The 24,884-nt window shown below is 44.6% G+C and overlaps 1 protein-coding gene across 2 annotated transcripts in view; it reads left to right on the forward strand.

Annotated features, from left to right (window-relative positions):
* LOC118085291 (transmembrane protein 263-like) overlaps positions 1 to 18,389 on the forward strand; it is a 300,491-nt gene extending 282,102 nt beyond the window's left edge. For both annotated transcript variants that reach the window (XM_035115801.3, XM_088669216.1), the window contains one exon: positions 15,760 to 18,389. In XM_035115801.3, coding sequence (XP_034971692.2) covers positions 15,760 to 16,046 — 287 coding nt within the window. In that variant the 3' untranslated portion in view covers positions 16,047 to 18,389. The remainder of the gene's footprint in view (positions 1 to 15,759) is intronic.
* Positions 18,390 to 24,884: the final 6,495 nt, after the last annotated feature.

The raw sequence follows: 24,884 nt of genomic DNA on the forward strand, positions 1-24,884 counted from the left end.
ATATAAAAGAAGTTTACTCACACATTCAGTTCACAGTTGGATCCCTGATGGCAGACTTATAGTTACAAAGTAAGCACATGTGGATTGATCCCATATGGGGATAATCCCAGTGTCCTCTGTTGGCAGGAATCCAACAGAGCATCTCTTGCTAAAAAGCTGCTGCAACGATGGAGGAAGTTAAAGAAAGAGTGTGCAGCATGCTTTGTCCTTTTGTGTTACCTGGACAGGTAAGGTCACACCCACCTCTAGTCACATGCAAAGGAAGTATGTCCCAGCCAGGAGGAAACGGGAAGTTTTCAACTGGCTGGACCAAACATTCACCCGCATGTCCACTCTAGGAAAACAAGGAATGTTGTACTTGACTGCTACTTATGTATCTCATCCCACATTTTTGTCCCAGCTGCTGGGCACAGCAGGACACTGGATGCAGTGCTGCTCCCACCACTCCATAAAACATGGCCAGGGTGGTGGCATTGGAATGCAGATTGAATATATCAGGTCCCCCTCCCCCCCCATAGCCAGGCTGAAGGGAAGTATTTGAGGGAGGGAGGGAGCCAATAAAGAACATGCCATTTGGTTTGAATGGTATATTACAACAATCTAAACATTTCACTTAATGTTTATCAATATTTTAATACATGACATGCACTTCGTTTAAACTGTTAAAGAAAATAATGAAGGCACTAAAAACTGATAACATGGTAATTTTAGCCCACCCACAGAGGTCTGCAAGAGATCTATGAAATGCTCTTCATAGGGATATTCCTTTGAAAGACTTGTATTACAACTTTGAAACTGTTCAGCCTGAGTGGCAGTGCTGTGCATCGGCAATGTTTACTTGCCAGATTAGGAGAATGGGGTGATTTGGGTGAGGTCTTCACATGCTTAAGTCTGATTGCACATGAGCTTTTAAAGTGACTCATACATATATTTTTTAAACAAAGCAAAACCAAGCTGATTTGGGGAATGCTCTGAACTTGAGTGGTGAGGTGGTGGAGAGCTGGTGGTCATTTAGACAGATAAGTCGTAGTTTTAATCACAGTGAATTTTTCCAGGGAACTAACTGCAATCACAGTGATTTGTGGAAGAGATGTTGAAGTAAATATTAATACTATGATTGTTTTTCACATTGTTTTTCACATGGATGCAAGTTAATGGAGAGATCTTTCTGTAGAAGAGGGTGGAGCCTTGTAGATCTCTGCCTACAATTTAGGAGGAGGAGGAGGCGGCAAAGACCTGCAAATTTCATCCATTTCTGAGAAAAGGAAAAACAAGTTATAGTTGTTGTTATATTTCCTATTGTAGTAAATGAAGGGTAAATTGAGCTTTGTTTTTAACAGAGATACTGTAATTCCATCCCAAATAACAAGTCAAGGCACAGAGAGGCTCCAAAACATCTCAGGCTGCTTCCCAGGTACAAGTTGAGTCTTGTACACACCCTATTAAATGATATTGTTTGTATCCAATATGTTACTATAGCACAGCATAGCATACTCTACTATATATACTATACTATACTATGCTATACTATACTATACTATACTATACTATACTATACTATACTATACTATACTATACTATACTATACTATACTATACTATACTAATGTATCTTTTGGACTGCAGCTACCATCATCTCTGACCATTGGCCATTCTAGCTGCAGCTGATGGTGGTCCAAAATATCTGGCAAGCATCTGACTGGGACAGGCTGATATATGCAATGTACTATATTATATAATACGGATTTAATATATGCAAATATATTAAATGCGAAAGGCTGGACTAGATGAATCCCAAGCTGGAATTAAGATTGCCGGAAGAAATATCAACAACCTCAGGTATGCCGATGACACAACCTTGATGGCAGAAAGTGAGGAGGAATAAAAGAACCTTTTAATGAGGGTGAAAGAGGAGAGCGCATATTGTGGTCTGAAGCTCAACATAAAAAAAACCAAGATCATGGCCACTGGTCCCATCACCTCCTGGCAAATAGAAGGGGAAGAAATGGAAGCAGTGAGAGATTTTACTTTCTTGGGCTCCTTGATCACTGCAGATGGTGACAGCAGTCACGAAATTAAAAGACGCCTGCTTCTTGGGAGAAAAGCAATGACAAACCTAGACAGCATCTTAAAAAGCAGAGACATCACCTTGCCTACAAAGGTCCGTATAGTTAAAGCTATGGTTTTCCCAGTAGTGATGTATGGAAGTGAGAGCTGGACCATAAAGAAGGTTGATCGCCAAAGAATTGATGCTTTTGAATTATGGTGCTGGAGGAGACTCTTGAGAGTCCCATGGACTGCAAGAAGATCAAACCAATGGATTCAAACTTCAAGAAAGAAGATTCCACCTAAACATTAGGAAGAATTTCCTGACAGTAAGAGCTGTTCAGCAGTGGAATTTGCTACCAAGAAGTGTGGTGGAGTCTCCTTCTTTGGAGGTCTTTAAGCAGAGGCTTGACAGGCATATGTCAAGAATGCTTTGATGGTGTTTCCTGCTTGGCAGGGGGTTGGACTGGATGGCCTTCGTGGTCTCTTCCAACTCTATGATTCTATGATTCTATCCATTCTTAAGGAAATCAGCCCTGAGTGCTCACTGGAAGGACAGATCCTGAAGCTGAGGCTCCAATACTTTGGCCACCTCATGAGAAGAGAAGACTCCCTGGAAAAGACCCTGATGTTGGGAAAGATGGAGGGCACAAGGAGAAGGGGACGACAGAGGACGAGATGGTTGGATAGTGTTCTCGAAGCTACGAACATGAGTTTGACCAAACCGCAGGAGGCAGTGGAAGACAGGAGTGCTTGGCGTGCTATGGTCCATGGGGTCACGAAGAGTCGGACACAACTAAACAACTAAACAACAACAACAGTATATACTATGTTATGGAGGTTTAGAAATGGAAACTTCTTCATGGACAAATATAGTACTGGAAAAGTGCTATCACTGCCCTGTTTAATAAAAAATTCCTTCAGTAGCACCTTAAAGACCAACTAAGTTTTTATTTTGGTATGAGCTTTCGTGTGCATGCACACTTCTTCAGATACAGTGAAATGGAAGTTTCCAGGCACTTATGTAGAGAAGGGGTGGGGAGGGGTGGGGATGGGGATGGGGGATCACTCAGAAGGGTGGTGGAAATGGGTGATTGACTGACTGATAGCTGTTGATGACCGCAAACGACTGCAAATGGTTTTGCATGAAAAAGCAAGGGTTGAGATGGCTGAAGATCGCTTATCATGTATAATGAGATAAGAACCCGATATCTCTGTTCAAACCAGGTCCCTCCATGGTTTTGAGCTTGGTGATAAGTTGCAATTCAGCAACTTCTCTTTCCAGTCTATTTCTGAAATTCTTTTGTAGTAAGACAGCTACTTTGAGATCTTGTATAGAGTGTCCTGGGAGATTGAAGTGTTCTCCTACTGGTTTTTCTGTCTTCTGGTTCCTGATGTCAGATTTATGTCCATTTATCCTTTGAAGGGCCAGGTGGCGCTGTGGTTAAACCACTGAGCCTAGGGCTTGCTGATCAGAAGGTCGGCAGTTCGAATCCCTGTGACGGGGTGAGCTCCCGTTGCTTGGTCCCAGCTCCTGCCAACCTAGCAGTTCGAAAGCACGTCAAAATGCAAGTAGATAAATAGGAACCGCTACAGCGGGAAGGTAAACGGCGTTTCCATGTGCTGCTCTGGTTTGCCAGAAGCGGCTTTGTCATGCTGGCCACATGACCTGGAAGCTATACGCCGGCTCCCTCGGCCAATAATGCGAGATGAGCGCGCAACCCCAGAGTCGGTCACGACTGGACCTAATGGTCAGGGGTCCCTTTACCTTTATCCTTTGGCGTAGGGTTTGGCCTGTTTGTCCAATATAGAGAGCTGAAGGGCACTGTTGGCATTTGATGGCATACACAATGTTAGAGGATGAGCAATTAAATAGTCCTGAGATGGTATGTTGGATGTTGTTGGGGCCAGTAATGGTGTTGTCTGGGTGTATGTGGCAGCAAAGTTGGCATCTGGGTTTATTGCAGGCTCTGGTACCAGTGTCCATGTTAAGTCTGGTGGTTGTATTATTGTGGGTGAGGAGTTGTTTAAGATTGGGTGGCTGTCTGTAGGCAATGAAAGGTCTTCCTCCCAGAGCTTGAGAAAGGGAGCGGTCATTGTCCAGGAGAGGCTGTAGATCTCTGATGATGCGTTGTACTGTTTTAGCTTGGGAGCTGTATGTGATGACTAGTGGTGTTCTGTACCAGAGCCTGCAATAAACCCAGATGCCAACTTTGCTGCCACATACACCCAGACAACACCATTACTGGCCCCAACAACATCCAACATACCATCTCAGGACTATTTAATTGCTCATCCTCTAACATTGTGTATGCCATCAAATGCCAACAGTGCCCTTCAGCTCTCTATATTGGACAAACAGGCCAAACCCTACGCCAAAGGATAAATGGACATAAATCTGACATCAGGAACCAGAAGACAGAAAAACCAGTAGGAGAACACTTCAATCTCCCAGGACACTCTATACAAGATCTCAAAGTAGCTGTCTTACTACAAAAGAATTTCAGAAATAGACTGGAAAGAGAAGTTGCTGAATTGCAACTTATCACCAAGCTCAAAACCATGGAGGGACCTGGTTTGAACAGAGATATCGGGTTCTTATCTCATTATACATGATAAGCGATCTTCAGCCATCTCAACCCTTGCTTTTTCATGCAAAACCATTTGCAGTCGTTTGCGGTCATCAACAGCTATCAGTCAGTCAATCACCCATTTCCACCACCCTTCTGAGTGATCCCCCCTCCCCATCCCCACCCCTCCCCACCCCTTCTCTACATAAGTGCCTGGAAACTTCCATTTCACTGTATCTGAAGAAGTGTGCATGCACACGAAAGCTCATACCAAAATAAAAACTTAGTTGGTCTTTAAGGTGCTACTGAAGGAATTTTTTTATTTTACTTCGATCCAGACCAACACGGCTACCTACCTGTAACCAGAACTGCCCTGTTTGTTCTGCTTTTGGCAAGGAGTGGGCAGGTGGATTGTGCAAGCTTTAACTGCCAGTTCAAATCTAGACTACATTGACAGCGTTCACATCCCTAACTTTATAAACAGGGCAGAGTTGCCCAGAGAACATGTGTCATTGACCTTCCATACAATCATAGTACTTAATAGATAGATTTATAGATAACTGAAAAGCCCATAGAGCTTTTCATGTGCTGGCCTAAGACTGGGAACATTTGCCCCAGCATGATGAAAATCTTGATCCTGCATATACTGGCTGAACATAATTTACTTGGACACAACTAGGGAGTTGGCTTGCACAATGTATTTATCTTTTGCCTCACACACCCTGACTCTACCCCAAGAACACCTCAGGTCCTTCCATTTCCATGATCAGAAGGTTCAATAGTTCACTCCCACATTGAGGCTGCAAAAATAACTTGCTCCGCACCATATCGCTGTTCATCTACCCTCCTGAACTCTTTCACTTGGCAGTTGGCTGCAGACAAGGCAGCCGCTGTGCTGTTTGAGGCCTGAGTAGTGAACAATTAAAAGCCAACCGTGTCAGGGATAAGCCTTGTGGCAAGCAAGGCTTTGTAGGCAGCTGCCCCCTGTTCTGCTGAGTGTAGCAGCCTCCTGACCAGTCCCAAGGCAGGTGCTTCTGGCTGACGGAGCTTTTCAATATCCCAAGAGCTAAACACATCTTGGCATTTGTGGGGCTCTCCCTGCCCTCCACGCCTGGCTTAACAGAATGGCAGAGTTGGAAGGGATCCCGAGGGTCATCTAGACCAACCCCCAGCAATGCAGGAATCTCAACACACAATAGAGTTGCATGTGAAATGCTTTGAAGCCTTCAAGGGGGGAAATGCTACATAAATGCTGGGCAAGTAGATGCTATCAGCCAAACAAGTCACAGGAAGATAATATTGTGGGTTTTATACCAAGGGGGAACTGCCTGGGACTTGGTGGCACCAGGAGACCCAGCCTACATTCTCCTGGAGCCTACATCTTTCTGACAATATTAGTTACCAAAATCTGTAGAATGAAATTATTGGATTTGCTCTGTTCTGTTCTGCTCTGCTCTGCTCTGGTCAGACCTCACCTGGAGTACTGTGTCCAGTTCTGGGCACCACAGTTCAAGAAGGATACTGACGAGCTGGAACGTGTCCAGAAGAGGGCAACCAAAATGGTCAAAGGCCTGGAAACAATGCCTTATGAGGAACGGCTTAGGGAGCTGGGTATGTTTAGCCTGGAGAATAGAAGGTTAAGGGGTGATATGATAGCCATGTTCAAATATATGAAAGGATGTCATATGGAGGAGGGAGAAAGATTGTTTTCTGCTGCTCCAGAGAAGCGGACACGGAGCAACGGATTCAAACTACAAGAAAGAAAATTCCACCTAAACATTAGGAAGAACTTCCTGACAGTAAGAGCTCTCCGACCGTAGGAACCATCCAGTGACCTAGCGGGCTCTTTGTATCCCCTAAGGACCAAGGGCATTAAGATTCTGTCTTTTTCACATGGAAGGAAATTCAGGGCAGGAAAACACCCATGCCAGAGGACCAACTGGAATTCAAACGTTGCTGGGTCCAACAGTTATTTTGAAAGCAGGTGCCTTGCAGGAAAAAGTTTCCTTTCTGACTGTGCATTACTTTGAGCTTCAAAATCGCCTTTGTTTGTTTGTTTCCTTTTTTCTCCAAGGAGCTCAAGATGGTTCTTCCCATCCTGATTTAATCCTCACAAGAACCCTGTGAGGTAGTTAACAGTCCAAAGTTACCCAAATGAGCTTCCTCACAGAGCAGGGATTTGAACCCTGGTCTCCCAGGTCCTAGTGCGGCACCCTAACCACTACACTGCACTGTCTCTCTTTCAAATTGCAGTTGGCAAGGACTGGATTTGAACAATCAGTGCCTTTTGCACCATCTATTTGCCTGCTCCTCAGCAAGCTGGCAAACTCAACATCCTGAGTTCCCCAGCCTTCATATTTTCTTTCTCAGAAAGAGATCTCAATGAACAAGCCTAGCAGGCAAACCTTCCTCACTTAGCTTTCCTGTTACTATGGATAACCCAGCCCTCGTGTTCTCGCCTTCTTCGTGCTTAAGTTGCAGGAGCTCGAGGTGAGGATTCCGTTTTGTCATCATGGATAATGGAAAATGGTAAATCTCCTGCCGCTGCTCTGTCACTCAACACTCGCTCCTTACAGACTGTGCTTCTCCAGGATTTGTCTGTGTTATCCAACTCTGAACAGGAATCGATTGGGAGCAGCCAGGGCTCCACAGCTGAAGAGGGCATTGTATGTAAGCAGTGGCACTGACCCCAACTGGCACATGTGCTCGGGGGAGTGTTTCTCCCCCTCCCTGCCCCCATATCTTTATTTTCTTCTTCTCCTCTAAATTGACTTTGAGTTAGATGGAGCTGAAGCAACCCTAGGAAAGGCCAGGTCATTGATTGAAAGGAAAAGCCTTGACAGATGGCGGAGAGATTGCCAAAGCAGTGGCGGCGGCAGCGAGCTCGGGGGAATCGAATTTGCTTCCTGGGCCGGCTGCGTGTCTGCGTCCCTCCGATTATTTTGTGTGGTTTTTCATCTCTGCTGTCTGTATCTCTTTCTCAATCTGGGCTCCTCCATGCCACCAAAATGCTTAGCTCACTCCATTGTCTGAGAGACTAATTTGCACTGTAAATCCGATGCTTATCTTACATGACAGCTTACTATGGGGGTTTATTGCAGTTCTTGGAGACAAGCTGAGCAGAGACAGTGAGGGAGTGTTTGCTGCAGTGAAGGAAGCACTCCTAGCCTAACACACTTTCCAGCCAATCAGAGAACAGTGCTTCTTCCCCCTTTCTGCTTTCTTTCTGTAGTAGCCATGGCTCTTTCCTCTGAAAATTCTCATGCCATTAAAAAAAACACCTATCAAATTATTTCCATGCTTTGTGAACAAAGAGGAGGATGGTGGCCCTGTCAGAAACAGAGAATTTCCTCTTTCTCTGTATGCCCTTACAAGAGGATGGGGAAGGATGTGGCTCTCCAGCTGTTGGTGAACTACAACTCCTGTCAACCCTGGACACTGACCATGCAAGCTGAGGCTGATGGGAGCTGGAATCCAGCAACATCTAGAAGGCCCCTGTCATACAGAGAACCAGTGTTATTGCTTCTGTTTGGATGTTTTTAAAATTTGTTTTCCAATCCAAAATCCTTTAGATGTAGATGAGCCAACCAGGCCCACCCATGAGGCAAGGTGAGGCAAGCACCCCAGATGGCAGGATCCACAGGGGCCATAGATCTCTGTGTAGAGCTTTATCCCCTCCCCAACATTGTTGCTGATGTAGACCTTCACACACACCTGCATAGCTGCCAAGTTATCCCTTTTTTAAAGGGATTTTCCCTTATGCTGAATAGGCTTCCTTGCGAGAAAAGGGAAAACTTGGCAGCTATGCACTCCTGTGGGGAGGGAGGCGTCATTTTGTCGTCTGCCTCAGGTGCTAAAATGTCTTGGACAGGCACTGGATATGAGCAATAAGAGATTTGTTGAAACTTCCTGAGCCATTAAGAACAGTAATGACTGTCATTGTTTCCCTTTACTGCTTTTGAGCAGAGCCCAGAGTAACTACAAAGCATTATGAAGCTTGGTTTGGGCACAACAATTTTTGAGGTGGTGCCATTTTTCCTGTTTCCAACCCCCAGCTCGGTTGCAGGCCTGATTCTCCCTGAAGTGATAAAGGCTGCCACTGGGGAGACTCACATGAATGAATGCTCCTTTGAAGGGGGGGAAACTCCTTTATATTGTTGTAAATTTTAAGGTTATATATATATAATTGTTCATAAACATGCACATGAATGTACAGGCACATGTCTGAAGCAGCACAGGAAGACAGGCCTGACTGACACCATTTTGACTCTCTCTGACAAAAATCACACACACATTTCCACATGACTTATCAACTTGGGAGCAATAACCCTGTAAGCCAGAGGCTCTGCCAACTGGACATTTCCCCATAAATGGTGCCAGACTACTAGCCATCTCATTCACAATGAAAGACTCCTCCGAACAAAAGATAGTGATCAACTTTTAGGAAACTGTTAATTTCTCTTTGTGTTTAGGAATTCACACCTGGGAGGGGTAAGACGAGGACTACGAGAGGTGTCAAAGGTGCTCAGATTTCTACCTTGAACCCTCCCTTTTTGTGAGGTATTGATTATGTAGCTGTGATGTAGGAATGATGTATTTTGGGGGTGTTTCTTGGTGATGGGAAAACTGATAAAAGTGGAGGTTCTCTTTTGTTCAATATCAGGGAGAAGGGTTTGCCCACTTTTCACTAACTACCAGAGATGGTAGTGTTCATCTGTGGTAGTAAAAATAACCACAAGTCTCGTAGCACCTCAAAGACTAATCAATTTCATTGTGGCATAAGCTTTTATGAATTGGAGTTTGATGAAGTGGACTTTAGTCCATGAAAGCTTAAACCATAATAAATAGGTTGGCCCTTAAGGGGTGATAAGTTTCTCTGTTGAGTTTTTAAATAATACTTGTCCACCATTGTGTGAGGCCCCCACATCTGCATTCTGGAGTGATGCAGTCCAGGAAACAGATTTTCCCATAGAGACAACTAAACTGTACACAAAGAAGTGCCATGTTGACTTTCCACATCAGTGCAGGTGCAAAAATAACTTGGGCCTGCAACTGTGGGAAGTTAGGCACTAGTACCAACCTCTCCCTATAAAATGGCAATGTAGATGGCCTGAAGTGATTGGTGAAATAGGCTGACCGATTGTGTGGAACATTTCAGGACTGCAGCAGCTATAACTAACAGCTAGCTACTGCCAAGTCCAAGGGCTAATTTGTGTTGACTGAGCAGGAAATGCTATATTAGTATATTGCTCAAGCCTTGGAACTTGGAGGCTGCCTACAGCTGCCAGACTAGGGCAGCAGGAAGAGACATCAATAACCCAGGCAGTTTTAAATCCGAAAGACAAGTCTGAGGCTAGATTCACACAACCATTTCCCGCTCAATCATTCAATGGTGAGACATGCATTGACCTGAATCCTAGAAAGCACCTTGCATGTGTTCAACCTGTGGACCGCTTTGTATTTGGAAAACTAAACTCTCAAAAAGGTGCTTAAATGTATTGATGTAGAGATGGAGCTCATTTTATGTTGGACAAAACCTGAGCCTTGTTCCATGTTTTTCTAGTAGCTGTGGGTGCCATCCCAGCCATCTTCACAAGGCCATGGCTTCAAGAGTATTTGCCCTGTTTAAACCACAGAGCCTAGGGCTTGCTGATCAGAAGGTCGGCAGTTTGAATCCCTGCAACGGGGTGAGCTCCCATTGCTCGGTCCCAGCTCCTGCCAACCTAGCAGTTTGAAAGCACGTCAAAGTGCAAGTAGATAAATAGGTACCACTCCGGTGGGAAGGTAAACAGCATTTCCATGTGCTGCTCTGGTTCGCCAGAAGCGGCTTAGTCATGCTGACCACATGACCCAGAAACTGTACGCAGGCTCCCTCAGCCAATAAAGCGAGATGAGCACCGCAACCCCAGAGTCGTCCGTGACTGGACCTAATGGTCAGGGGTCCCTTTACCTTTACCTTACAATCTATCACAAAGTCCCCTGCAAGTAACAAAGTGGTGGTCTTTTCCCAAAGGCTCACATCCTGGGTGCCTGCTAAGACAAACAGATTTTGTTTACTTATTTATTTATAAATAAGGTGGCATGCATGCTCTCCCCCCCCATTTTATCCCCCAACAATCCTCTGAGGCAGACCAGGCTGCGAGATGGTAACTGGCCCGAACTCACCCAGTGAGCTTAATGGCTGGGTGGGGATTTGAACCCAAGTCCTAGCCCAGGTACCCCCAAACTTCGGCCCTCCAGATGTTTTGGCCTACAACTCCCATGATCCCTAGCTAACAGGACCAGTGGTTGTGGAAGATGGGGATTGTAGTCCAAAACATCTGGAAGGCTGAAGTTTGGGGATGCCTGTCCTAGCCTTTCTCTAACCACTGCACCACACTTGCAGATGCAAGCAAGGATGAGAGTGTGAGGTGGGCAGGTTTTGCCCAGAGGCTGTTGCTCTGACATCTCCAGGCACCCTGTGAAGCATCCCAAGATCCTGCGATTCCATTATCTAGTCAGCGCCTGCTTTTGGGTGTTTTGCAAGCCCCTTGCTCACGAGCTGAGGAAATCCACTGCCTGAGTCAATATTAAATTCAATCCGTGCTGAAAATAAAAAAGGGGGTGGAGAGACGTCAAAAGGTGGTGTGTGTGTGTTTGTGAGCTGAGCTGTCAGTTTTTCCTGGCATATTAATTATGTTTGAAACAACAAACACCCTGGGTTCCTTTCAGCTAAGCCAGCAACTTGTTGAGAGAGAAGAATCCTTTTAAAGGAATGGTGACAAACCAGCACATTGTGGCAGCAGGCTTCCTCCACAAGCACAGCCTGGAGCTTGTTGACATCAGGAGTTCAGAGGGAAGGAAGTGTAGCCAAGCAAGTGTCAACCACATACAGGGAGTTGTTCTCTGCAGACACTCCTGGCCAGGGTCAGTGTGGTGGGTGCGATGCTGGCGGCATCTGATTGGACACCCGCGGCCTATTCATTCCCCCCCCCCACCTCCCTGGATATGGCTGGGAACAGGATGCTTTCCACTGAGCTGTTTTTCTCAGACTCCGCTTTTGTCTGCGACAGGGAATTCCGACCGTGTGTGATCTGTGGACTGTAAAAGGTGCTTAAGGATGTCTTTGCTCAGCTCCCGAGAGCCTCGCTCTTCAGGAAGCTAACAGGGCAACTGTGGTTCTCCTTGCCAAGGAGCTGACTAGTTCTGACAGGGCCTCTGGCCTGGGCTGTGTGGAGAGGCACCATTATGTCACATCACTATGCAGGCTTTCAGCAGGGCACCATTCATCACTGCGGTTTCCTCAGAAAGCATGTCCCACTAAAAGCCCCACATCAACACATACACACACTGCTGAATTTAAACCAGGCAGTGGTGATCAGCATTCTCCACAGAGTGGGTCTGAGGGCGAAAAACCTCTGTAATTCTCCAGAGGAGAGCAGTGCTTGATTATTTCTTTGAGGAGAAAAGGAAGCTGTACCACCTCATCCCAGATCACTGTGGTTATTCAGCAGAGAGTATGCAAAAGCAAGTGCTCATATTCATATTGGTTTGTTGTTCTTGTTTTTACTATGTGTTTTGTAGTTTTTTTATTGTAATTTTATGTTGTGCACTGCCCTGAGACCTGCGGATAAAGAGTGGTGTACAAATTTTAATTGTTGTCATTTAGTCGTGTCCGACTCTTCGTGACCCCATGGACCAGAGCACACCAGGCACTCCTGTCTTAATTTTAATAATAATAATAATACTCCTTCCAATGTAACAGAGCAATGCCTGGTACTAAAATTGGTTGCCAGATTAATGCAGGGATGGAAAACATGCTGCCCTCCAGGCGCTAGTGGAATCCAGCTCCCATCAGCCCCAGCCAGTGTAGGCAAAGGTTGGGAAAGACGGTATGGTCCAGGAAGATCTGAAGAATCACAGGTTCCCCACTTCTCATGTGTCCTCCTGACTCAAGAGAAGCCCCCCAGGAGAGAGGGCCATCCCAGATGAACCTGAGCACACTGGGGATTTATTGGAATGGCTTATTCCCCATCCTTTTGGCCTTAATGGCCTTAAATGGAAAGTCTGGACTTTCAAGTCATCTTATGTTACTTGTTATTTTACTTGTACCGTATTGCACTGTTTTAATTAGGGTTTTGTAGTAATTTTGGATTGCGTGGAATGCTTTATCTGAGTGGATGTGGCAACCAAGTAATTTCGTTGTTCCCGCAAGGGGACAATGACAATAAAGATAACCTTAGAGTGTGCAATCTTCTTACAAAAAATGGTGACACCCAGAATGCAGCTTTTGTACTGTGATCTCAGATCCATGACTGTCCATTTTAAAACAGAGAGAATGCATAGAGGAAGGCATCCAAGCTGAAGGGGCAGGACCTCCTAGGGACACCTGGTGAGAGCATGTCACCTTTCCAAGTAGGAGGTCCTGCTGCAGAGATGGCACCTGTCCTTCTGCATCATTTACCCCACATGCTGTTCACCTGGCTTCCTCTTCTGCCTGCAATACTGAAATGCTGCTCTCAATAGCAGGTGGGAGAGGAGAGCAACCAGGAGCACAGAGGGGTATTTTTGGCAGCAGCTGCATATCCAATACTGCACAGCTTTGAGATAAGTAGCCACAATCTCTGCTTAAAAACCAGGCAGCCCTCCCTTCTACTATGGGGTGTTGTTGTTGTTGTTTAGTCGTTTAGTCATGTCCGACTCTTCGTGACCCCATGGGGTGACTATGGGGTGAGGAACCTCTATATAGCTGTTGGAACTCTCTCCTCAGACCACACACCCTCTTTCCTTGGCTACTTCCCCTCACCAGCCTTGCTTCACATTGAGTGTTTTTGTCTTTCTGGAATGTGTCACTGAACTTCGATGGTGACTCTTGCTTAACTGGATGGAGAAGTGTGTGAATATGCGTAGAAAAGAATCTACTGTACCAAGGCAAAAATGACATTCGTTCCTCTGTCCACTTTTGTTTTTGGTGTTTCACAGCCCTGGTTTGTGACCCCTCCAGAAGGGTGACCTTGGGCTGAAAAGAATGTCCCCACCTCTGTTCCTCTCAGAAAATTTTGAGTGCTGACATGCCTCACGCAAAGTGGTTGGGCCATTCCATCCTTTTGAGTGCTTCCATACAGGTAGCTCTTTATCAACCTTGGGTTGACGTTTTGGTATTGTTAGGATAACCTGCAGTTATCCAGAGTTACTGCCACCTAGGTAGATAGATGCAAGCTTCAATTGCACACATGAAAATGGAATACCTGGGATTAAAGCGGAAGTCTATACACATTTTTCATTTTAAACAGGGAGACATCCCTATCTCGTTATTGCCTAGTCTTGGCTAATGTATCCAAATAGCATCCCGCCAAGCAGATAAGTATATTAGCAAGTAAGGTCTTTTAAATAGCTCGAGGAGAAAGAAAGAAAGAAAGAAAGAAAGAAAGAAAGAAAGAAAGAAAGAAAGAAAGAAAGAAAGAAAGAAAGAAAGAAAGAAAGAAAGAAAAGGGTTTACTCAGGGAAAGCAGAATAGAATATGAAATCAAACATTTAAGAAAATAAAAAAGACCACAAAAGCAGTCAAAATACTGATTTATCTGGAGTTGGAAAGGGCTTTGTCAGCAGAAGGTATTTAGCATTACAATAGTTCCAAAAAAAAAAGAGTGTTACTGGTATATTTCAGGTAAGCATAATTATATACTCAGGGAGCAAAACAAACCTCTTTCACACAATATCTAGCAAGCTAGATTCCATGCAGGTAGTTCCCAAACCAAGCCACTGTTTACAAGTTAAAATTACATCCTTCCTTATGGGAGGAAAAACTCATTGTTTCTATATTGACCTCATGAGTTGTCTAATTTTAAACCAATCAAAAGAATTTGCATTTCCAGTTATCCAGAACTGGGATTGTCTGGGATTGTCTGGATTAGACAAACCATGAATCCAGGTTTAGACATCATACTAGGGCAAGCCAGAGCTTAGCTCACAGCAGCATGGAAGCTGGAGACCTGGAGTAGTAGCAAAGAGGCCATGTTCTCTTTGGGAACCAACACATTTCCTCATTGGTGCTAAGCCATGGCTTCCCTTAGTGTTGTGTCTGACCTGGGCCACTGTTAGCAGGCTGTAGTCACACCCAATCTACAGCACAGCAAATATTATATATGCGCTGCAAATTACCAAATCACATAGCAGTGTAATCCACACAGTAGGCAGTGCCAAGGGCTGGATTCAGCTAAGTAGGCATGCTAGCAGCAGCCAGTGTAATGAGTCCTAGTAGCACAGTGGGACTTCCCCCAGTCCCAGATTAAACCCTATGGAGGCCCCATGGTAGTCGAAATCTTGGGTGGGGGAGCTTGCAAATTATCTCCTAATACATTTTATTTTATTTTGCCAAGCAACAATAAATAAACCAATTTCAAGATCAAATCAATATTATTTTGGTCCGTTGTTGTGGGGCCCCTAAAAGGGCTCATAGGCCAATGCCTACTCTGCCTATTTGGTAATCCAGCATCGACTTCCCCCCTTCTCCTCCTACACTCCCCCATGTGAACAGGGTCTTCTCTGCAGTGGCTCTACATCTATGGAATATGATTCCATATGAAGTCAGGCAGGCTCCTTCTCTTGATAGTTCCACACACGCTTTTAAGACTCACATTTTTACTGTGACTTAATGGCTGTTAGACTGCTCTGGGTTTAGTACGACTATGCTATGTTAGGCTTTTTGTTTGTTTTGTGCTGGTTTGGGTAATGCAATATATGTTTAGATTGGCATTATATAGCTTTATTGTTATTTTCAGTTTTATTGTGATTTACTCAGCATTATAAATTGTGACTAAGCAGCATCTAGAAACCTTTCAAATACATTAATTAAAATCCTTTCGTACCTCACGGTTCTTCCTCCCAGTACCTGTCACGATGAAGGGAGCTCTTAGTAGTACAGGGATATAGACAAACTCCCCATTTAGTTTTAGTGTGTCCCATCATGAATTTCTCTTGGCTGGTCAGAACATCATCTAAGTATGCCAGTGATGTAGGCTGAAGGAGTGAGGCCGAGTACTGAGACACGTTGACCTTTTCACCGTCTGGCAGTGAAACATCCTACGATGCTGAAATTGCTCAGAGCGACCAGGAGAGAAGCATCTAACCCATTTCTCTTTTTCTTTTGTCTCTATATCTTTCAGACCTTAGAACTGACCGCCCACAGCAACAGTCTGGCATGATCTGGAGAGTGACAGGAGGCCTGTACAGCATCACCCGAGGAGCCGTGGGGGCAACGCTGGGGGGAGTGGCTTGGGTTGGTAGCAAAGGCTTTCAGCTCACCAAAACAGCAGTGACCAGCGTCCCTACAGCCAGCGTTGGACTAGTAAAGGGCAGTGTCTCAGCAATGACCAGTGGCGTGGGAGCTGTTGGCAGTGCAGTGGCCAGCAAAGTCCCTTTCACCACAAAGAAGAAGGACAAGGCAGACTAGACCCGTCCTTTTGACAGATCACCTAGTCCCTGATCTTCCTCACTGCAATATCATTTTGTTTTGGATCACAAACACACACAAGGGAGAGCAGACCTCCTAGCCATGGCTGAGGTTCAGTTTTTTAGCTTGCAGCCCACAATCACAACTAACCACATTCATGCACCATCCCACATAGGAGAACTTCGTTCACCCCATGAGAGGCTATGTAGGAGCTTCAATTGTGAGCACTGTGCTCCATCTCTTTGGACACACTAGACTGAAAACTCAAGCATAGAGCTGTTTCCCCAGTAGGAGACACAAGTATAATCCTGGTAGAGGTGACCAATGGTCACCTGGAGTTTCTTCTTTCCTTAAAGCCATCAGTGAGTTGTGGGGTTTGGGAAGTGCTGTTTGGCAGAGGGGTCCACATCCTTACCTGAGAGAGACATGAGGCAGCAAGAAAGGGGGTGACTGTATCAGTGTAGTACAGGTGCATGATTGCAAACTGGCCATGTGGCTCACGGAAGACAGCATCCCCATGCCCGGGCATCTGGACAGTCAGCAGGTTCTGCACCTGTGCAGGATTGACAGAGCCAACTCTTGCCACCTCCTTGCAACTCCCTCAGCAGCCACTAGTGGGAATCTCCTGCCACAATCCTTACTAGACACATCAAGAACTTTCAGTTCTTGAATTTCCAGGTTGCCAATCTCGTCACCCTAGTCCTATTTTTTTGTATTTAATGGTTTGTACTTCACTAGAGGTCTTTTAAAAAATAAAAATAAATGGGGAATGGCTGTATGGGACCTGTCCATGCAAATGTAACCTGTATGAAGCAGAGATGTTGTGAAAAATGGAATCTAACCATTCCACAGGTGCAATTGAGGAAAGAATATATATGTTTATGTTGCACCAAGGCAACCAAGTTATTGAGTGGCCTTGAATAAATATAAATCATGCTGCTGCTGATGGTGATAACAACATCAATTTTCTCCTCATCTCTCTCACACAAGTCCACTTCTATCCACAGGTACACCTAGTTAGAATGAAAAAGGTTCCTTGTTTTAGAATTACATCTGCCTTTCCTGGCTTTGAGGGATTTTAACTGTGCAATAGAGAGAGAGAGAATGTTTATAGTGCATTTTATTATTATTATTATATAGTAAGTATTAGATCAGTTTTCTAATAATTAAAGCCATGAAAACTGAGGTGTGACCCTGCCCATAAATAATCTGCACATTATTCCTGACAAATTCAACAATTTGTAATTGAGGTTGTTCAAATTTTGTTTTGGTTCATTGACCAGGCAGGGATACCGTCAACATGACATGTTTTAGCCAATGCTCGCTTATACCCTTGGAAAGTGTAAACTATGCTCATGTTTTAAACCCATTCTTTCCCCCACTTCTACTTTGCCAGTTTGGCCAGTGGCCAAACTTTGCTCCTGCAATCCTTAAGCTGTTTGTGCAGTAGTAAATCCATGTGACTTCAATGGGACTTACCTCCAGTTATGTGTCCTTGAGACTGGTGCCCGAGGTGCTTTGTCTCCTTTCAGTCCTTTTCTGTTTATGGTTCTTTCATGAAAGGGATGTTGATCTTTGGATACTTAAAATGGAGCAGACGTAAGTAGATTCAGAAGACATATTTTATTCATATCCTGTATGCTGGGATCATTCTGGTTTCCACCTCTTGCAGATTCTTTGCAGATTTGCTTGACTACGAGATCTTCACAGGCACCATTAGTGTGACCAGTATCTAAAGCTTCCTTCATTCCACATCATGGCAGCATGTAGCTTCCCTTGGAGGAAGCTTCTTTTCTCTTTCAACCTTTCCGTTTTATTTTGCTATATCTGCCTTTTTTCGGTTGCATCATCACAATACCATCTGACACCAGAATGCCTACCTGTGTTTAACTCTGCAATTTGCAGAGCCCAAGATGGCTGGTTTAGCTCTGTTGGTATCTGTTCATTGTTCTCCCTTGAAAACAGCCTGTGATGCTATAAGCCATGATGGTTTTTCTGGTTCTGCCCCTGACCACACAGAATTGTATGTCCATTGTGACTGAACTGCCCCAAGTTGAATTTTCTGGATCCTAAAGAGCAGGCAGGACACCTTTTTATAGCTAGCTTCCCCAGCCACTTTTGGCCAGGCAGCATGAACACCTTAATATGTTTTTATTCTGGTCCCCTGCCCCCGGGTCGGATGCAGAAAACCTTGTAGGAAGCAAAGTATCCTATCTCACCGCTACAGCAGTTTACTAGCAGTGCTCCATGGTTCACTGGAATAAAACAAGCACTGATTTCATTATACCATGCTAAGGCATCACAGCCAAGAAAGAAAGAAAGAAAGAAAGAAAGAAAGAAAGAGCAAGGCTTAGGCAATCCCCTGCCTAGGTTCAAATTTACAGTAGCTGCAGCTCATTCCAAGTCATAGGATACTTGTGAGAGTAAGTAGGACATCTTCAATTTCTTTCTTTGGCTGTACCCACTCCCCTCTATTTTACCTAAATGCAATCAAAGCCTCTGTTAATTCAGAATAGGCTCCCACAATTCTGATCCAAGTCCTACAACAGCAGCACATTACGGTTGAAAGGCACTTTTTGCATCTTGTGTGAAAGGGGTCTTAAGTAGGCCAGTCCTAAAATGTAGCAAAGTGAAGCATACTTTTTCAGCATGTCAGGTGTCATAATTTTAGGGACTAGATGAAGGCAGGAACTGATGTCTCCTCCAGGAAGTCTTTTCCAAATTGGAGTGTTGAGATTCATCTTGGACCAGTATTGGTCTTAAGAATCTGGGGTTCCATCAAGGCTTCTTTATTTCTGCTGTCAAATAAATCCCCTCCATTCTTTCAAGAATTTCCACCTCGAAAAACATCACCCAGCTGAAACTGATGTTGCCTCTTCAGTTCTACCACCCACAGCACCCTTTAGATCGAGGAAGCATGAACAACAGGGAGGCAAGTGACTGTTGGTTCTTCATTATTAAAACATAAGCAGTTTATTTCTAGGTTTTGATAGTCACTGCTCCACCCCACCCACTTTGTTTGGAGCATGGGTTTGTTTTGTTGTATAGTTCAGTGAATATTCATTTCTATATTTGGAAGATAATAAATTTTTAAGATATAACCCTCTTGTTTGGTGTTTGATCCTTGTTTTCAACTAAAGGAAATAAGCAGGAACAGTGTGGGTGGAGAGCTTTGCTGTGGGGGTTGCTGTGTTGTAAAGGGGTAGCTTGTGGCTGCCTTCTTATGATTAAACACAGACATTGTGCAGTTCAGCTTGAGATGCTGGAAGTCAGCAGGAGAGAATTAAAGTGGGGGAAGCTACAAACAAGTGGTGCACTGCTACAGAAATGGGGGGTGGGATCCTTGATTTTCACCCAGCACTTATTTTTAAAGGACAACATGAGCATTCTCACTCTTGTAAGCTATAGTGAAGGAGCACTCAAGTGCTAAAGAGTTCTAAAGAAAGTTGTGTTCATAAAATGGAGGTATACAAGAAGTTGGGGTATAGCATGGCACTCACCACCAATGAGATCATAATTCAGAAGCGCTTATCTGGTAGGTGTTCATGATATTTGCTGCAGGTAATTTCATAGATAGATAGATAGATAGGTAGGTAGGTAGGTAGATATCGGTACACAAACAGAGGGGGGGGGAGAGAGAGAGAGGTGTGTAAAACCAGGGATAATGTATGTTTATGATTATGTTCCTCTGTTGCAATTTGCAGAGAAAGCAGTGATAGAGACTAACAAAGTAAGTAAACAAACAAACAAGAAAGCAAATAAATGGGGTGTGGTGTGGTGACATGCCTATTTTTTCAAACTTACCCCTATCTTTTGCAGTGCTATTTGCAGTTGTTCACAGCCACTGTTTCTTTGCCACTTCTGCCCCAGGGTAATATCTCCCTGCTTTCTTCCTTGAATAATATTAACCAATCAGGTGATATACAGTCATACCTTGGGTTAAGTACGCTTCAGGTTGAGTACTTTCAAGTTAAGTACTCTGTGGACCCATCTGGAATGGATTAATCCACTTTCCATTACTTTCAATGGGAAAGTTCGCTTCAGGTTAAGTATGCTTCAGGTTAAGTACGGACTTCCAGAACCAATTACAGTCATACCTCGGGTTAAGTATGCTTTAAATTGAGTGCTTTCAATTTAAGTACTCCATGGACCCATCTGGAATGGATTAATCCACTTTCCGTTACTTTCAATGGGGAAGTTCACTTCAGGTTAAGTATGCTTCAGGTTAAGTACGGACTTCCAGAACCAATTAAGTACTTAACCTGAGGTACCACTGTATACAGAACATGATGATATCACAGTGCTACATAGCAACTCAGAATTTGTCACTGAAGACAAACAAAGCCAATTAAGAGTGACGACCATGCTTTCCAGTTAACTAGTGCCCTTTCTCTGCATAAATGAACACTTTCATCTCATTTCGGAAAAGTTGCTGAAATATGTGAATATTGCACCCCCTCTTTTCTATCAACTCTTGTTGGGTTTGATCATTGTCTCCCTTCTGCTCCTTATCTCAAGAATACTTCATAAATAAGCCAATGTCCCCCAGGTTCCTAATTTTCAAACACCATATAGCTGTATTTTCCATATGCCTATTGTCCCCTGGCAAGGCAGCCAACTTTTATCCTCTTTCCCACAACAATGATCCTTCTTAGGGGGGGTGGGAACCAAATTATTTGAAAACCACAGCATCATGGGAGTAGAATAAGCTATGCCAGAACTGAGAGCAAATCTGCTTGATGGGACAGACAATTTTTGTTTCTGTAGTGCAAAAATCTGGCTCCTTTTTGGGGGGCCAAGAGCACAGCACTGTTAAGACAATAAGGAGCATTCTTAAAGCTTCAATGCAGCTTGAAATGAATTGCACGAAATAAGTTACTATGGGATACATTTCTCTGTGCCTGCATAAAGCAGGCCAAAACAAACCAGCCAATAAAGGTTTTGTAACAGCCCTATTACTGAGTAACTAGGCTACGGGAAGATGCGTGCTAAAGGATTAATTTGCTTGAGTAAATAATAATGGGTAATTTATTTACTTCAGAAGAGAATATTCTCAAGGTGCATCAGTAGCCAAGACCAGCATAGGAGGGGTTGGGTTGCAACACAATGCACACTTACCTGGGAGTAAGCCCATTTGAACATTCTTCCAAGCAAACAGGATAGGATTTTGCTGTTGACGTGTTTTATTAATACAGAATTTGGCTCAGAAGCTGAACAGAAGGTGTCCAGCTTTGTTGAGGAACTACAACCCTTGCTATTCTGGAAACCCTTTTCTTTCTTTCTACAGATCAGGTTGGTATCAAAATATGAGATAGCTAAGAGTGATGTTTTGAATTCCAGTCACTGTGAGAAGGCTGCATGCAGGAAGCCTCAGGTTCCACCCCTGGCATTTCCAGGGCTAGAGAAGATCCCTGTCTGAAATCCCAAAGAGCTGTTGCCAGCCACTGAAGGCAACAGTGAGCTAGAATGGTCTCACATTGTATAAGGAAGCTTCCTGTTTCCTAGGCTGTAGAAAAGGCTACAGCTAGGGATGAAAGAATGGGTCGATTTTGGTTCTCTCATTATTCCAGTCTTAAAATTGGTTCTTTGCATTTCTGCAGCAATGCAAAAAAAAAAAAATCCTCCTGAAAATTAGCATTTTACTGCACATTTATACTAACAGACACTATTGTGGGTGCAGTTTTAACTATTGTGCACCTTTCTGCAAGCATTTCCCCCATTTTTGTATGTTGCTTTCAATGATACATACATATTTATGCATGTTTGCCCCTCATGTATGCATTTTTGTAAACATTGGATGGAGAACGGCACTGCAAAATTCAGAGAGGTGTGGATTTCAACAGATGGCCGTGGTTCTTAGCTGCCAAGTATCCCGTTTTTCTCAGGGAAACCCCCGGATTTTAATCCGTTTCCCGCTGTTCTCCCGAATGGAGAAAAATCCTGGAAATCCCCCGGATTTCCTACCTGCCAGGGAGCCTCCATTTTGGGTGCTGCTTTGCCCATGTGTGGGCACCAGAAATAGGGCAGAGCGGCACCAGAAGTCACTTCTATGCATGCCCGGCGGCCATCTTGGTGGTGGCCGCATGGTGGCGGCCGTCACCAAGATGGCCGCCGGGCATGCGTAGAAGTGACTTCCGGTGCCGCTCTGCCCTATTTCCGGTGCCCACACATGGTCAGAGCGGCCCCGGAAGTTGCTTCTACACAACTTCCGGTGCTGCACCGCCACTGATCCCGCATTTTTCAGTGGGAGACTTGGCAGGTATGCCGTGGTTGGGTTCTCATATAAAGCGTGAATTCAATAGATTCAGCTTTAAATGCAGACAGAATAAAAATTTTACCTCCTCCCTCACCTGTTTCCCACCCCACCTTATCTGCATTAAGGGATGACCTGCATTGGGATGGAGAAGCTTTTTCAATGCATAAGCCATACTGCCAACCTTCTGGGAGCCATCATGTGCCAGTGGTGGGCGGGGCCAGACCCCAAAGTGGGTGGAGCCATGGCTAGGACGCTGACCTTTGCACAGCAGACTAGATTCCAGCTGCACAAAAGTCAGAGGTACCTACATGCACACATACCTCCTAATCCAGGCAAGCAAGAGGCACCATCACAGATCAAGAATACAGTCCAGCTAGGCAGAAGCACTCAAAGAGCATGCAGAGCAGGGTCAATGGGATATGTGGCCTGGGAAGCAGAGTTGTGCCCTTGGAAGAGGGTGTGGCCTAGGGAAGAGTCCCAAGGACCAGACAGAGAGGCCTATAGATCCTCCCCCTCATCAATATGGATGATTTGTACAAGTCCTGGTATGAAGCTATCTGCAGTGCTACATGAGGGTCTGTTTGTTTTAGCACCATGTGTGTTTTATGTGGAATGGGCACAGCTGAGCATTGTCCGCAGCTGCCACATGGAGTTATAGGAAGTTGATACAAATAACCCCCAGCTGCGCCAATCAAACACATTCAGGCAATTAACGAACACTGTGCTGAAGTGCCTGAAAGGATACGAGGGTTGTTTTTTGTAGGAAACTTCCTTCCTCTTCATTCTCCTGCGAGGTTTCCAGCTCCATCTCTCTCTTGACAGCGGAGATGATTTATAATGCTCCACTCATTTCTCTACAAGCCCAGAGGAGAGGCCACCAAACTCATTTTTCCGCTGACCTTTCACAGCCATCCCCACTTAAAATGGGTTTTCATCTTTCAGGCTAGGGGGGCACCTTGTGAAACCAGCCCACTGAGATGGGTATGCAATGCGGCAATTGATGTCCCTGCCCTTTCAAAGGCCACTGAAGAAAAATTAATGGAACTGCATAGTCTCCCTTCCCTACATTTGGCAGCCGATACCAACGCCTAATGACTTTCTTCCCACGGATACATGGCACACTGACTCAGTATTGGAATTCTGTTGGGAGATTTATCACAACTCCAGGCGGAAATAACTATCCTCAAGATAAGAGGCCGAGAGCCTATGGAAGTCTACTGTGCTTTTATGAGCAGCTTGGAAACTGCCCGCCTGCTCCGTTCAACCCATGAGACTTTCATTAGATCTAGTTGCATTCAACTCTCAGGTGTCTTCTTGGATTGCAGCTCAAAGCCAATCTCTTAACATACCTTTCACCATGCAGATTGATGATTCTGTAGTTAGTTTTGCTCCTGCCAGCTGCACAGTGGAGCAACATGAACCATGTGGTCGGATACCATGGAGTGGGGTTCCCCCAACCCTACTCCAGTAGCTGCTGTTGGCGTGAGTTGTGAGTGGATAAGTGCCTTGTGCAATCCCCCAACTCACATGGTGAGTCTTCTCCTGCCCCCACCCAAGATATAGTGAGGCAGGGCAGTGGCAAACTTGCAACAAGAATGCCAATCCATGTGGCAAAGCTAAAATCTAGACTGGTTCTAACACTGAACTGTTCTAGCCTGCTCTAAACTCTTACACTGAGTAACGACCTCCTGGCTGCATCCAAAAGGCCTTTTATAGCCCATCAGAAGTAAAGAGCAGGCCCAAACAAGGTGAATAATAATAATAATAATAATAATAATAATAATAATAATAATAATAATAATATATTATTATTATTTATACCCCGCCCATCTGGTCGGGTCTCCCCCGCCACTCTAGGCGGCTTCCAACACACATCAAAATACATTAAAATACCACGGACTAAAAACTTCCCTAAACAGGGCTGCCTTTAGGTATTTTCTATATGTCAGGTAGTTGTTTATCTCTCTGACCTCTGATGGGAGGGCGTTCCACAGGGTGGGTGCCACTACCGAGAATACAGTGGTACCTCAGTTTAAGTACACAATTGGTTCCGGAAGTCTATACTTAACCTGAAGCGTACTTAACCTGAAGCGAACTTTCCCATTGAAAGTAATGGAAAGTAGATTAATCCGTTCCAGGCGGGTTCACAGAGTACTTAAACTGAAAGTACTCAAACCGAAGCGTACTTAAACCGAGGTATGACTATAATGTCATAGATGCCAGCAAGATCACAGTACAATGAAACAAGGCTTGCTATTTCAAGCACTATATTTGTGCCAGAAGCTACAAGGTGAGGTTAAAAACCTCCAAGCAGAAAATATAAGTTTTTTTAAAAAAAAAATGAGTTTTTTTAAGGGGGGGACAGAAGCAAACATTTGAGTTAATCTACAGTCCATATTGTTTGGTTTTAAAAGGTAAAGGTAAAGGGACCCCTGACCATTAGGTCCAGTCGTGACCGACTCTGGGGTTGCGCGCTCATCTCGCATTATTGGCCGAGGGAGCCGGCGTATAGCTTCCAAGTCATGTGGCCAGCATGACAAAGCCGCTTCTGGCAAAGCAGAGCAGCACATGGAAACGCCGTT

This window comes from Zootoca vivipara, chromosome 1 (assembly GCF_965207765.1).
Source record: "Zootoca vivipara chromosome 1, rZooViv2.hap1.1, whole genome shotgun sequence".
NCBI lineage: Eukaryota > Metazoa > Chordata > Lepidosauria > Squamata > Lacertidae > Zootoca > Zootoca vivipara.